The following is a 14578-nucleotide window of genomic DNA, read 5'->3' as shown; positions in this document are numbered from 1 at the left end:
GACAGTGATTCAATTAGCTGATTCGGATCACTGTCTCGATTCGATTCAGCCAAATCTAAATCTGAAGATTTGATTCTGATTCAGAGAATCAGTGATTCGGCCATAGGCACAGCTTTATATATTTTTTCGACACCTTGAGGTACCAGGTGCGGCTCATGAACGCTGAGATGGTGGGGCAGATGGAGTGTCCCACCGGAGTGTGGGGGACCCCCCATGTGCTTGGTGGCGTCCACTTCTGAGTGTGCGGAGGGACCCCAGGTACCCCCCCAGACCCAGGAGGCATCAGTTGACAAGCCAGGGGGCAGGGGAAGTCCCTCGCACACTTCGCAGTGTATTGGAAGTACTTCTGGTCCACTTCCGGGTTTGCCGCGAAGTGTGCAGGGGACCCCCCCACGCTCCTGTGGGACGCTCCATCTGCCCCACCATCTCAGCGTTCACGAGCTATGCCTGGTACCTTGAGCTATGTAGAAAAAACATATAAAGCTGTTTATATGGCCGAATTGTTGAATCTGTCCAAACTGATTCAGGAGCTTCCGATTCAATTTGGAGAGATTAATGGGTCTCCTGATTTGATTCGGATTTGGAGATTCAGCCACTGAATCAGGCCAAATCTCCGAATCAAATCAGCGACTGAAGCTTCGCACAGCACTACTGGTAGACTCCTAAATTGTCAACACTTGGGAATTTTTGGACTGCTTTACACTGGAGAACTAAAATTAAAAGATACTGACACTAGTTAAATACTTTTGACATGAGTGCAAAATAGTTTACGGGCTTATGAAAGAATACTTGTAGATTTAGTCTTCCTATATGCTTTATATTCTGTACTTCATACATATTTATAACAACAGAATGACTTGGTCTAGTTGTACAACACACTTCCTTGCTGTCTGTCCAGGAACTGTGGTAAAAGGTACTGTGTGCTGCTGCAGTCAGCTATGCTGGTTCGTTAACCTACTGAAAAAAATTCAGGAGAAGCTGGAAATCTTGAAATATACTGTACCTGAGATTTTGAAAAGCAACAACAGCAGCTGTTATCATAATAGGGAAGAGGACAAATATGTAGGCATAAAAAAGAAATGTATCTGAGAGTCTTGAGAAAGTATTTAATGGCAGCAAACCAAAAGCTTCTTCACAGAGGTACAGGTTAGCATCAAAATCTCTAAAGAAAAAAGAATAACAACCATCAGATTATAGATTTTAAATTGGTGGCTGCCTAGAAGACTCGGACTCTTTTTTTTCACTCCAGTATAAAACAATATATTTTCTTCTAATAACAATAACATTGCATATCATGAGTTCTACCTCCTATTTGCCAGCTAAGATTTCAAATGAATGTTAATCTGTCAGCCTCATTTTGACAATAAGCTGATACAATGAAGGAAAATTCAAACTTTTAACAAAACGTACCTTGTTGATCCAAATCCAAATTTTGCTTTCAAGAATTTAAATATATGTTCATCTGACTCAAGATTAAGAATTTTCTATGGAGAAGAAAAATAGTTAAAAGTTCTACTAGTACTTATAATACAGTATCTTTCCAGATATAAAAAACAACATTCTTTAAAAAAAAAAAAAAAATCTTAAAGAATTGTAAGATGTTTCACAAGTTTAATTAGTTCTGGTCCTAAAGTATAATTTTACTAGATAAGGTACTATGCAATAAAAATGGCATGGTGCAATGTGTATCTTTGAATATTTCTTTGTCAGCTTACAAGTAAAAAAACCCTTTTATCTAAGAGCAGATCCATCAAGCAGCCTGTGATCTGAGTGTCAACCCAATTCTTTTTTTTAATTCATTATCGTTACTAATAAACTATACATATACATATATACAAATCATTACTAATAAATTAGACATCTTCAGCTATATATATGTAATATCAATGATTTTCAATAATATCCTTCTATGTTCTGTGGAATACGCCGGGCACTTGTACGTGTGACGGGTTTAGTCCCCTAAACTGAAATGATGGGTTTTTAACTGTGAGAATTAATAACCCACCGTTTCACTTTAGGGGCTTCTGTTACTGTTACAGTGAGGGGCCTGATCCTTTTTCTTTTTTCGTGGAAACTGACTGTATTTCTCGTGGCTAGGTGGCAAGCTGCCAGTGAGCCAAATGACCCCTCAGCTGCGTTGGGGCCCAGTCCTTTCCCCCACAGCGGCAGCGCCCCCCGTGGTCACCTGGGTGGGCTGCTAGCAGGCTGGATACTGCCCCAGCTCAGGCTTGGGGAAGAGCTGGCTCTGAGCTAGGGCAGCACCCGCTCACTAGCTGCCTGCCCAGGCTGCGCTAGGGAGTGATGCCACTAAAAAACGACTGGGGCCCCCCTGCAGCTCACTCCCTGGCCATGAGAGAGGTGGGTAGGCTTCACAAAAACAAAAGGATCGGGCCCCACTCCCACCGCTGTGGAGCCTGTCTGTGCAAGCTGCTGCCAGGCCACGCAGACTCTAAGCTGCGGGGGCCCCCAGTCCTTCCCTCTGCAGTGGTGCTGCCCCATGCCCCCTGGGGGCTGCCTGGGTGAGGTGTTAGCGAGCCTGTGGGGCCTGCCCCACTTTGGAAGCAGCACCTGCTGGATCTAACTCTTCCCTGAGCCCGCCTGGGAAGCACTATCTGAAGGGTTTCCAATGGGCAGGCTCAGGAAAGAGTTGGATCCGGCAGGTGCTGTCTCTGAGCTGAGTCAGCCCTGGGCTTGCTTGCACCCTGCGTAGGCAGCCCTGCGGGGCACTGCCACTGTGGAGGAAAGGACCGGGGGTCCTCCTCAGCTCGGGGCCTGTGTGGCCCGGTGGCAGCTAATGTGGGCAGGCTCCAGTGGAAAAAAAGCAGCGAGGGACCTGATCCTTTTTTTTTTTTTTTTTTTGGAGGAGCCTGTCCACCTCTCCCGCAGCTGGGGGGCAAGCTGCCGGCAGGCTTTGAGCTGTGGGGGCCCCCAGTTCTTCTCTCCATAGCAGCAGCACCCTCCGGGGCCACCCAGGTCGGTAGTTAGTGGTTGGATGCTGCCCCAGCTCAGAGGCAGCACCCAGCCCAATCCAACTCTACCCCGAGCCTGAGCTGGGGCAGCATCCAGCCTGCTAGCAGCCTGCCCAGGTGGCCCCAGAGGGTGCTGCCACTGCAGAGGGAAGGACCTGGGACCCCCACAGCTCCGAGGCTGCTCAGCCCATCAGCAGCTTGCCCCACCTCCCACCCCTGGCTGCAGGAGACGTGGGCAGGCTCCATGAGACGCACAAAAACAAAAAAAAAAAAAAAAAAAGGATCAGGCCCCTTGCCATTTCTGCCTTCAGCAGCGGAGGTGGGGAGGGAGGGAAATCGAGCTGTCAAAAGGCTGCAATGTTACAAATTGCTACATTACAAACTAAATTACATGCAGATGTGGTTTAGTTTGCAATGTAACAAACTCATTTAAATCATAAAAAAAACCCTGCATGTGTACACCTTGATGCAATTAAACCACAAAAATGGGCATATTTTGTCAGGTGTACAAGTGTCATTGCCTTTAAACCCACTGTCTGCTAAATTCTGATCCTACTGTACATGAGGTCAGTTGGTGATATATAAGGAGGAACATAATCCAGGTTATGTTCTTTCAGTTCTGCTGGCTCTACAGTATTAAGAAAAGCAGAAAAAATATCCCAATATTTTGGTCCAATAAAAGATACCACTTGCAAGAATTCTTAACTTCTTTCATTTTCCAGACCATTACAACAACATCACCTGAACACTACTGTAATAAACTAATACACATAGCATAAGTAAGCTATTTTACTATACATTACATTAATACAAAACATTAAATTAAAATAAATAATTTATTTACCTTAATAAAGTTATTTACAAGAAGTGTCAAACATAATACCAAGAGTACATGGAGGAAAAGCTTCCCAAGCCTATTTAACAAGCCTCCAGTTTTTAGGTTTCTCTAGACATTAAAAAAAAATAAATTAGTACTTCATTACTTAAAACAAAAGGATCTGCATATATTTGAAACAAGAGTAAAGCAGACTCCTTAAAATGTATTTGTTTGTTAAATGTAATGCTATAACTGCATTAACCTAATGCAAGCAATTAAAGTTCAGCTTTATGTCCAAAACAGTATACATTTCTTTATAGCAGGGCTGTCCAACTTCTAAGCTCGGTGGGGACCACACCAGCAGAGTCCGCATACCATGCAGGCTATACCAGGCAAGGCATGGACCACCTGGCTGCATGCTGCAAGTCCACTCCCCGCAGCCCCCTCCACAGCTGACCTGCACTGCAAGCCCATGCAAGCACCCCCCCCCCCCCCCCCCACCCCCCCGTCTTCTGCCCCCCCCCCCCAACTACTGCACTGTTTGCTCCCCTACAACTGCACTGGGCAGCACCCCTTCTTCCCCCACCCCGCAAATGCTGCACCAGGTGGGAGGCAGGAAACAAGCCAAAGGAGGGAGAGGGAACCCATAGGCTCCAGTGTTGTTGCAGCCAGAGAAATGGGGAAAACAGCAGCCAGGCAGGGTCCGAGTGTTGCAACTTAACTTGGGGTCCTCGTGCAGTCCACAAACTGCCAGCTGAACAGCTACTATATATGATAAAAGGTGCACTCCGAAGTAGTCTCATTGTACTTATGTAGTCACCAGACCCTGGTGGAAAGCTATAGTAGCAATCTGCAATTCTGACCTCAGAGATAACATGTACTCTTTAGGGCACTGCTAGGAGAGCAGCGTTTTGTTAATGTGCCATTGAGGAGGCTAAGATCTACCTGTACGTGAATCCACCAGGTCACTTCTCAGTGATTTCCCAGCTTAAAAATCCAACTTTAAGAACGGTCCCACTCCTGTTCACAATCAAATGTGGGATGGGTTCAGCCATAGCTTAATTAGAAAAACATAGTACTGATATCACAGTGCCATGCAAGGCCAAAAATGTTTTTCATGTCATGGACTCAAATCAGTGACTCATCTCATCTGGCTTCACCAATAGTTACTAATATCAGATGTTTCACGGGAAAGTAAAAAAGTACTTATAAAACAGTAACTAAATGCAGAAATGGAGGAAAACAATCCTGACCCTTGAAGCAAATCAGCGAATGCCCATAATATTGTTTCACATAAGCTTGCTTCTGTGAAAGTTTCTGCTGGAGAGAATAGTTAGGTCCAAGCAAGGCCCAAGCAAAGTAACTGCACGCACGCACACACAAAAATTCTCTTGTGGGATCAGGACATTAACTTTACACAGCTATACATATGAACAATGGCTGTAGTGTTTGAACATTCCTGATCTATCCAAAGAGTTATGTTATAAATAGTCAACTAACAGTTAATTTACTGTCACTGAGTTATTGGAACCGATGATTTTATGTCTTTACTCCAACAGAAATTTTTTCAACATTGTAGTCTGCTGAGGCTACCAAAGGAGACTCCATAGAAAACTAAGATTGCTTTTAAATAATTTTTCATACTGTTTGTTCACTATTTATGAAAACAAAACAAACAAAAACAGTTTTGGATCACATACCTGAATTGTTCTTGCTAGCAAGACAGAAACATTAAAACTTATCGCTAATGATCCAAGAATCATGGAATTAAAGAACTGTAGAATACAGACCAGTAGTAAGCCAGTTACTTGTATAATATAGAGCATCATAACCTGCAACGAGATGTTATGTTTGCCAGAATTTCAAAAAATATTTAATATTTATTTGATTAAAGCAAAGATCTTCTATCAATTACTTTTAAAACTTTTACACTATGGCATCTACCACTAAAAATTAAAACACTCACTGACAGAACCCTATTTTGTAGAATATTTGTATGTATGAGAATTAACATCGTTAACTGTACTTTATGCTTTTGCTATGAATGTTTGGTGCCACAATGAACACCAGCAGAGCTAGGAAAAATTGACTACATAGCATCTTAGGGAAGTTCTAAAAAAAAGTCGAAGTTCTTCCACAACCTCTGTGAAGTATCTTTCTGTCCCAAAACTTGCAATCACAAATATTTATTTTGCTAATTTCAAGCTAACATTTTAGTTGCTTGGCATAAAACGGTCCTGACATTTTATCAAAATTACAGTAGGCAATTCTCGTGGATGCTCAAAAGGATATTCATGTTAGAAAACAAGTTACAGCAAAAGCTTTGTTATCCAGCACCCATGGGGAATGGGAGGCACCGGATAACCAAATATGCTGGTTACCTGAGAGGCCTGAACAGGCGTATTTGCCTGTTCGGGCTGCCGCCCCTCCCATCGCGTCAGTGTGCCAGGGAACAGGGAGGGGGGCGCCGGGCATACTGGGGACAGGCTGTTATGCCCCAGGCCATGGGGGCTTGGTGAAACTGGAAGTGCCACGGTGGGCACTTCCAGTTTCGCTTTTGCCACATTGACTGGCATGCTGGTTAATAGAGGATGCTGGTTTCTAAGGTGCCAGATAACACGACTTTTGCTGTATTTCGCTAATGCAAGTTGCTATATGCAGCATTTAATAATTAATATTTTTACACTGTATATAGTATATACAGAGCATAGTCTGATTACCACACTGGCCCAAAACACTAATCACCCTGGGACAACACTCTATGCAAAGTTCATTTTAAATGAGTTTGTATTTAGGATAAAATGACTGCCGAGCTGTAGTAGCTTCTGAGGTATATCTATTACTACCCTGAGTTTATCTGCAGATGTAAATAAGAATGTGAATTAGCCTTGAATTCAAGAGTTCTAAGAGAGGAAGTTTTTCTTTTTCATCCACATGATGATGTTTAGCATAAATTAACAATATTGCTTTAAAATTTAGGGCATCACCCTCTTAACTTTGAAACTGACAGCAGATGATTATTCTTTGTGCACTGGAATACTATGCAGTATAGTATGCTATAAAATGTATACTATTTTAAGTATACAATAATCATACTCAAAAACAGTCTCTGGTAGGGATCATTTTACTGTCAACTTTGCAGTGCTTAGAAGGTGTATTGAGACTATCTCAATAGAACTAGAGACTTTTGACAACGAATAAAGGGAAAATATTTTATTTTATTAAAAGATGTTTTGTTCTATTTTGTAGTTAAACAATCCTTCAACTAACAAATTCCAGTTTTTGCTCCTTACAACAACTGTTTTTTTTTTAGTTCAGCAACCCAGTGATGGCTGCTGTTGTATGGTAAACTCAAATGTCTCAAGGGTATAACTTGTCTTGCTTGTTGCTGCAACAGCAATCTGGTCCATTCTGTTCCTCCTTTTCATGTATGGTGCAGTGTCTATATCTGTCTTTCAAACAAGGATGTAAGGTTGTCAAGACAACATTTATACATTCTTATGACTTTACCTAGCAAAACTGTTATCACGTCTACACAGTTTATGTGACGGATTCATCACTATGACAGGTGCTTGTGGAAATCAATACCGCAGAGATTTCCTCTTTAAGACTTCTTTATTGTCAATTTTTTGGGCTCTGGGTGCCGCTACAGCCTATGGGCCACCTAATTATTTATGATGCTGTAAACTATTTGTGGCAGAGAGAGTGCCTTCCTATGCATTTATGCAGCACCTGGCACTACAGGGACCTGATCTTTATTAGGACCTGCAGAAACTCATACTATAAATATAAATAAAACAAACAAAAAAATCCCACTCAAATACCTTTGATCCAGTTCTGCCTCCAAGTCACTTAAGGAGGAGTGCATGGGTGCAACTCGGGTAAGAAATGTGTCCATTTTATGGTTTCTAAAAGATTCTGTTGATACCATTTAAAGCATGACAAAAATGGGGCACTATAAAACTGCAAAACCAGAAAGTAATGGCAATATAAAACAGACTGTTCTGTCATTTAGGATGTATAAAGAGAGAACTTTCAAAAGTAGATTCCTAAAGGCTTATAAATTTTAATTTGGAAATGTAATCATGTTCCTATTTTCAAAAATGCTATGCAACCAGCAGCTCCCACTAGTGTAAAATCTTGCGCGTGTGTGTACACACACAGAAACAAATATGCAACAATTAAGTAAAAAAACATGTCCCTGAGTCTCTTCAGCTAACACCATGATAATATATGACTAAATCATTCATACCTGTTAGTTATGAATATTAAGAGTTTCAAATGGCTTGTATTGAAATGGCACTCCATTAACATCTTTTCAAAATAGCTATAATTTCAAACCTACATTTTTATATTAGTAACTTCTTTCAAAGATTTTAAAATGTTGATCAAGTTATTTCCCTATATTAAGTGGGAAACCAGGGATTAATTTAATTACTTGTACAGGAATCTAACAGCATAGTGCATTTCTTAGTCTCTGTGGATTGTTACTTAAGAGTCACTACTGGTATACCATTATGCTGGGAATTAAATTGGAGAGCGAACAATATTTGTCCGACTAAGACTGTCTTAATAGTTTATCTTGAATCCATGTGAAAAAGCACTGTTGCTACATGTGATAATTATTAATGCTTATAAATCAGATGACTGACATCTGAACTATGAATTTATTGGAAGGGCAGGGTGTTAATGCAATATTTACATATTACATGGTGGGGGGGAGCTGCAGGGACTGAGGGGGGCAGAGGCTATGGGTAGCAGGCTGTTGAGGGCAGAGCCTGCAGGGGAGAGAGACTGCAGAGGGTAGGGGGCACAGGTGGCAGGAATGAAAGGTACTGCGGCAAGGGGGGCAAGTACTGGGGGGTAGGGGGAAAGGGGGCCAGCTGCGCACCCACTGCTAACAGCTCCCTGCAGTTGCTTTCCCCACTGTATCAGTGCAGGGGACAAAATTAAGATGACCCTCTGATAATCAGATTCTAAACAAGGAAAATTATAACAAATTTATATATTTTCCATGTCTATAATCTAATTATTAGGGGACTGTCTTAAATTCAAGATAGTTTTGGATTCAACTATGGATAGTTGGATATGTAACTTCCAGAGTTACAGAGTCTACGTCAGGGCTAGGCAAAGTTTTTTGGCTGAACTGATGGAAAAACCACAATGTCTACCTTGTAAGGTGCTTGAGTGCTAGCATGGTAAAAAAAACAAAACTGGTCTGGGAGTATATGGCAGGATGCACTGCATTTTAATATAATTAATAATAATAAAAGTTTCTTTTTTATGGTAAATAGCAGATTTTCTAAAAATTGTAAACCTGGTGACAATAAATGTGGTGGGTCATTGCGAGTCCCCTGGCGCAGCTTTATGAGCACTCGTGGTGCTCTGGCGAGGTGCCGGAGGACTGGAAGAGGGCCAATGTGGTTCCCATCTTCAAAAAGGGGAGGAAGGAGGACCCGGGAAACTATAGGCCAGTCAGTCTTACCTCGATCCTGGGCAAGCTGTTCGAGAAAATTATTCTGGCACACATCCAGGAGGGGCCAGCAGGGAAATGCATGCTCAGGGGCAACAATAATGGATCTTGGAGTCATTATTGACTCCAAGATGAACATGGCTCGTCAGTGTGGGGAGGCGGCTAGGAAGGCCAACTGTACCTTGTCGTGCATCCACAGATGCATTTCAAGCAGGACCAAGGAGGTGATCCTCCCCCTCTATGCGGCCCTGGTCAGGCCTCAGGTGGAGTACTGCGTCCAGTTCTGGGAGCCGCACTTTAAGAGGGATGTGGACAGCATCGAGAGGGTCCAGAGGAGGGCCACTCGCATGATCAAGGGACAGCAGGGAAGGTCCTATGAGGAAAGGTTATGGGACCTGAACCTGTTCAGCCTCCAGAAGAGAAGGCTGAGGGGGGATCTTGTGGCCTGCTATAAACTAGTCAGGGGGGATCAACAGGCACTGGGGGAGTCCCTGTTCCCCCGGGCGCCGCCAGGAGTGACCAGGAATAACGGTCACAAGCTGGCGGAGGGAAGGTTTAAGTTGGACATCAGGAGGCGCTACTTCACGGTCAGGGCAGCTAGGGTCTGGAACCAGCTTCCAAGTGAGGTGGGGCGGGCTCCCACCCTGGGGGTTTTTAAGAGGAGGTTAGATGACCATCTTGCTGGGGTCGTTTGACCCCAGTACTCTTTCCTGCCATGTCAGGGGGTCGGACTAGATGATCTGCCCAGGTCCCTCCCGACCCTAGAAACTATGAAACTAAATATAGTATATCAATACTTTATATATTCTTCTTCTAATTGTCCTTGGAATCTTGATTTTTGTTTTTAGATAATAAACATCCATGAAGACGTCCACACAGTTTAACTTTTGTGTAGCTTAGCAACAGATAACTTTGCACAGAGCTTTTTTACTATAGCTCTTAGTTGTCAGAAGTGACACAAAAAGATTCCAAGTGGACAATGGGGAAAAAAGGCATACATATTTAACTTACTCAGTTCTAGCCCCCTATAGTTTACAAAACTAATTGCTTAAAGGTACATTAAAGTGCAATGCATGTTATACTACTTCTGAGAAGATACCATCTTATAAAAAAAAGGAACACTTCACAGATTGGAAATGGGGAAAGACTGCTTATTTTCAGGAGTAATCTTACCTTTGCTGTGGGAAGCATGTCAAGAGAGTCCAATATAAATAATACTAATGCTTGTATCAGCATCATAAACTGATTAAATTGCCAAGTCAGGCTAAAGAGGAATGTTGATAAAAACACCGTCAGAAGTGTCAGTCTCTGGAAAAAAGAAAACTTTTATTCGAATGATGTTACTTCCAATTGAAAGCTTTTAAAAAAAAAAGTTTAGATTTAAAAAAAAAAGTATCGCTAAAGCATTCCATTGAAAAGTGTTAACAGAGGTCACTCAATAATTGATTGCTGGAAGATAGCCAGATTGACATAGAATATTTGTGACTATTCAAAATTAGACACTGCAGTTTTGCACCTGGAGAAAAATAGTGTCATGGACATATTTTTAATCCAAAAGCTCATATATACCTTTTTAATTAGTAAAGTAAAATATAATCAATGGGGAAGGCATTCTTTAATGCTTGTCTCCAAAAGGCTTTTTCTTAAATGATTCTGACAGCCTCTAACATTACCTCAAAGACTTAAAACTATTTCCATTTCCTTTGTAACATCATTTCTAACTATAAAATCTCCTTTTAGAACAATTTCATTTGTAAATGTTTTCAACACTAGTATTATTAGTGAAGTCTTATTTCAGCTATGTCCAAATTAAGTGTAGGTTTTTTTAGGCAACAATTTCTTCTTCCATCTATATAGTTCCTTGTACATTTCTATTATTATAAGGGTTTAATAAAAGTAGGTGCTTTTGTTCTGAATTATAGTTGGTTATTTGCATATGTTCTCTTTCAACAACCTGCCTGTTATTTCTTATATTAGTGTTGCGATGTCAAAATGTTAGAAATACTTACTTCATGAAGAGGTCGTAAATGAGGTCTGAGGAGATATGTGATTGCTGCTATTTGAACTGCAAAGAATGGCAGTGCCCAATTCTCTCTTAACGGAATGGTGAATTCTACTCTTGTAGTATCTATTCTATACAAAACAAATGAAGAGTCACAAATACACAACCAAAACTATATCTCCTGCAAAGAATGTTGCATTTAAAATGGACTACTTTCAGGATATCTAGACACATTTTTTTCTCCATTACGTAGCTGACTAGCAAGTCCCTTAAAAGTTGTCAAAATAATGTTCCAGAATTCATTTCTTGGTTTTTGTGACATCCGTTCTCTTTTGTAACTTTAACTTTCTTTGTTGTCAGAGTGCTGCTACCATGGAGCCCAGCCTTCCCTTAGGCAACAGAGCGAGCAGGAGAAGGTTGGCAATTTTCAGATCAATGGCAATGTTTTTCTGCAGTTTGGTTTGCATCAGGCACTTGTAGGAATAGATAGCTGTCATTACCTTTTCTATAATCTAATTGTAATTCAGTTGGCTTGTATTAATGGTGTAACAGAATGACACTGATCTGGACAGACTTTTGACCATTCTCATAACATTTCAACACTTTAGGAACTACTACCGAAAGTCAGAAGTCCTCACTCAGCAGTTATTTCTGGATCCCTAAGCAAATGTAAAAAAAAAATCCAATGTCCATTTTTCCTTATGTAGCCAAAATGTTTGCTTAAAGCTATTTAATCTGAAAATCGCTAAGAAAACTAATTACACTACTACATACATATAAAGAATCATTCTGTAACTGGCATGCTTACAGACAAAATCCTTTGCAATTGCTGATTAATATATTAAACAATTGTGATAAAACTGACATTGTACTTGATTAAGTTACAGAAAACAACCACAAGCTCTGGATGCAGCCTCAGCCTCATTTCAGGTGTTCCACACTGGCCTAAGCCAACGTATCTTGCTCATTATTTTTCCCTGCATTCACAGTCTTAGAGTAGTACAGTTGCACATCAGATCCAAGGCCACATTTTTCTTGTCTCACAAAACCAGTGGCATATCTGTGTTAAAGAAGTGGGTAGACTTAAGTGCTAGTAACCCTGATGTGCCACCACTTAAGTGCTGGTTAGGGGCCTGTAGGCAAAGCCCTACAAGGAGAGATTGAGGGCCCTGGATCTCTGCAGCCACTGCAAGAGAAGGCTGAGAGGTGATCTTGTGGCTGCCTACAAATTCATTGAGGGGGGGGGAGCAGCAAGGAATAGGAGATGCTCTGTTTACCAGGGCACCCCTTGGAGTAAGTAGAAACAACAGCCACAAACTGATGGAGAGCACATTTAGGTTAGACATCAGGAAGAACTTCTTTATGGTAAGGGTTACCAGAATCTGGAACGGGGTTCCAAGGGAGGTGGTGCTCTCCCCTACCTCAGGGGTCTTTCAGAGGAGGCGTAGGGGGTCAGATCTGATGATCTATTGAGGTCTCTTCTGACCCAAACGTCTATGTATCTATGAAAACTGTGGGCAGCTGAAACAGCCAACCCTGGGGCATCTATGTTAGAGCAGCCCTTAGATACTTTAACTTCATCCTGGTGGTTCTAGGCTGGTAAAGCTGAGCAGCATTACTTACTATCTAAATGGCTACCAGATACTTATACAGCCCAGGGAAATTAGATATGGCTGTATTTTTCTAGCCTGATCTCAACCAGGACACTGGATTCAACCCTCCTAAAATGTTTTACTCTAACTTTGCAGCTTCAGCCCATTCTAATTATATTTAACTATTTTAAAACGTTTTCTGGCTAATCTAAAGAAAACTCTTGCTGCTATGGTACGTTATCTCTTGCTCCAATTAATCTAGAGAATGGTTTGGTACATACTTTACTGTGACAATTAAACTTTAGGAAGAATAGATGTTAGTTATACTAACCTGTTGATAATATACCAGAAAGCTGCTAATAAGCCTGAAAGCCATGTTCCACTGAGAAGCCAGCTGGTTATGTACAAAGCAATGACATAAACAGCCTGAAGTCCAAACAAAGTATAGATATACAAATAAACAGGCTCTACGTATTGCTGTAAAACAGAGGAATATTGAAGTTGGTATAAAATAGTGAAAAATGCTTTAAACTGATTTTAATTAAAAAAAAAAAGTCCTATACAAATTCAAACCATTAAAAGGCCAACCCCCCCAACCAAAAACATGATTTACTTAAAATAAAATCTTTACAATTATTTTAATTGATAATTCATTAAAAAATAGATTAAGTCCATAATAAAGTTGAACTGAAACACAAAGTTATCTAGTTAAAATGCCAACTTATACCCTCAGTCCCACTTCAGTATCTTGTCCATTCACAGGGTGCATCTACACATGCAATTAATGCAAAACAATAAACTCTGGAGCAATCTGAGCTGGAGTAAACTGTTCCCAGGCACAGTGTCTACATGTGCTCCCAAGAGAGCAGCATCTGAGAGAATATGGAAAAGGCCTGGGAGGGGGTCAGCTATGGACTCTGGGTGGCGGCATCAGATGGCAGAGGGGCTGGTTGGGGCACAAGGGTATAAGTGTGAAAGTGTGGAGCTGTGTGGCTAGGTGGCAGGCAGGAGTCTGGACCCTGGCTGGCTGGGCTGACCAGGTGCAATTTATGTCTGTGGTCATCATCTACACATGTGCTTAATCACAGTTATTTACTCCTCTGTAAGACTGTACTGTCCTCAACAGTACTATCTTAGAAGACTGGAAGAAGGCCAATGTGGTGCCTATCTTCAAGAAAGGGAGGAAAGTGGATCCGGCTAACTATAGGCCCATTAGCCTGACTTCTATCCCGGGGAAGATCTTAGAAAAGTTTATTAAAGAGGCCATCCTTAATGGACTGGCCGACGCCAACATCTTAAGGGATAGCCAGCACGGGTTTGTTGCGGGTAGGTCTTGCTTGACCAATCTCATTTTCTTCTATGACCAGGTGACCTATCACCTGGACAAGGGAGAAGAGATTGATGTCATATATCTTGACTTCAAAAAAGCCTTCGATCTGGTATCCCATGATCACCTCTGGGAGAAACTGGCCAATTGTCGCCTTGGGTCCTCCACGATCCACTGGCTGGAAAATTGGCTCCGGGGTCAGACCCAGAGGGTAGTAATCGATGGAAGTCACTCATCGTGGTGTCCTGTGACCAGTGGGGTCCCCCAAGGCTCTGTCCTTGGACCCATACTGTTCAACATCTTCATTAATGATGTGGACACTGGAGTCAGAAGCAGACTGGCCAAGTTCGCCGATGACACCAAACTTTGGGGCAAAACATCCACACCAGAAGACAGGC

The 14578-nt window shown here is 41.7% G+C and overlaps 1 protein-coding gene across 3 annotated transcripts in view; it reads right to left on the bottom strand.

Moving 5' to 3' along the window:
* Positions 1-14578, bottom strand: part of DPY19L3 (dpy-19 like C-mannosyltransferase 3) — a 67496-nt gene that overhangs the window by 26212 nt on the left and 26706 nt on the right. For all 3 annotated transcript variants that reach the window (XM_006016603.3, XM_006016604.2, XM_025216683.1), the window contains 7 exons: positions 13185-13330; positions 11269-11392; positions 10433-10567; positions 5487-5618; positions 3814-3915; positions 1411-1484; positions 1004-1162 (listed from right to left, as the gene is read on the bottom strand). In XM_006016603.3, the coding sequence (XP_006016665.1) occupies positions 1004-1162; positions 1411-1484; positions 3814-3915; positions 5487-5618; positions 10433-10567; positions 11269-11392; positions 13185-13330 (872 nt within the window). The remainder of the gene's footprint in view (positions 1-1003; positions 1163-1410; positions 1485-3813; positions 3916-5486; positions 5619-10432; positions 10568-11268; positions 11393-13184; positions 13331-14578) is intronic.

The sequence above is a fragment of the Alligator sinensis genome, unplaced genomic scaffold (assembly GCF_000455745.1).
Source record: "Alligator sinensis unplaced genomic scaffold, ASM45574v1 scaffold170_1, whole genome shotgun sequence".
Classification (NCBI taxonomy): Eukaryota; Metazoa; Chordata; order Crocodylia; family Alligatoridae; genus Alligator; species Alligator sinensis.
Note: the sequence above shows the minus strand (reverse complement) of the source record. Positions and strands in the feature narration are given on the sequence as shown.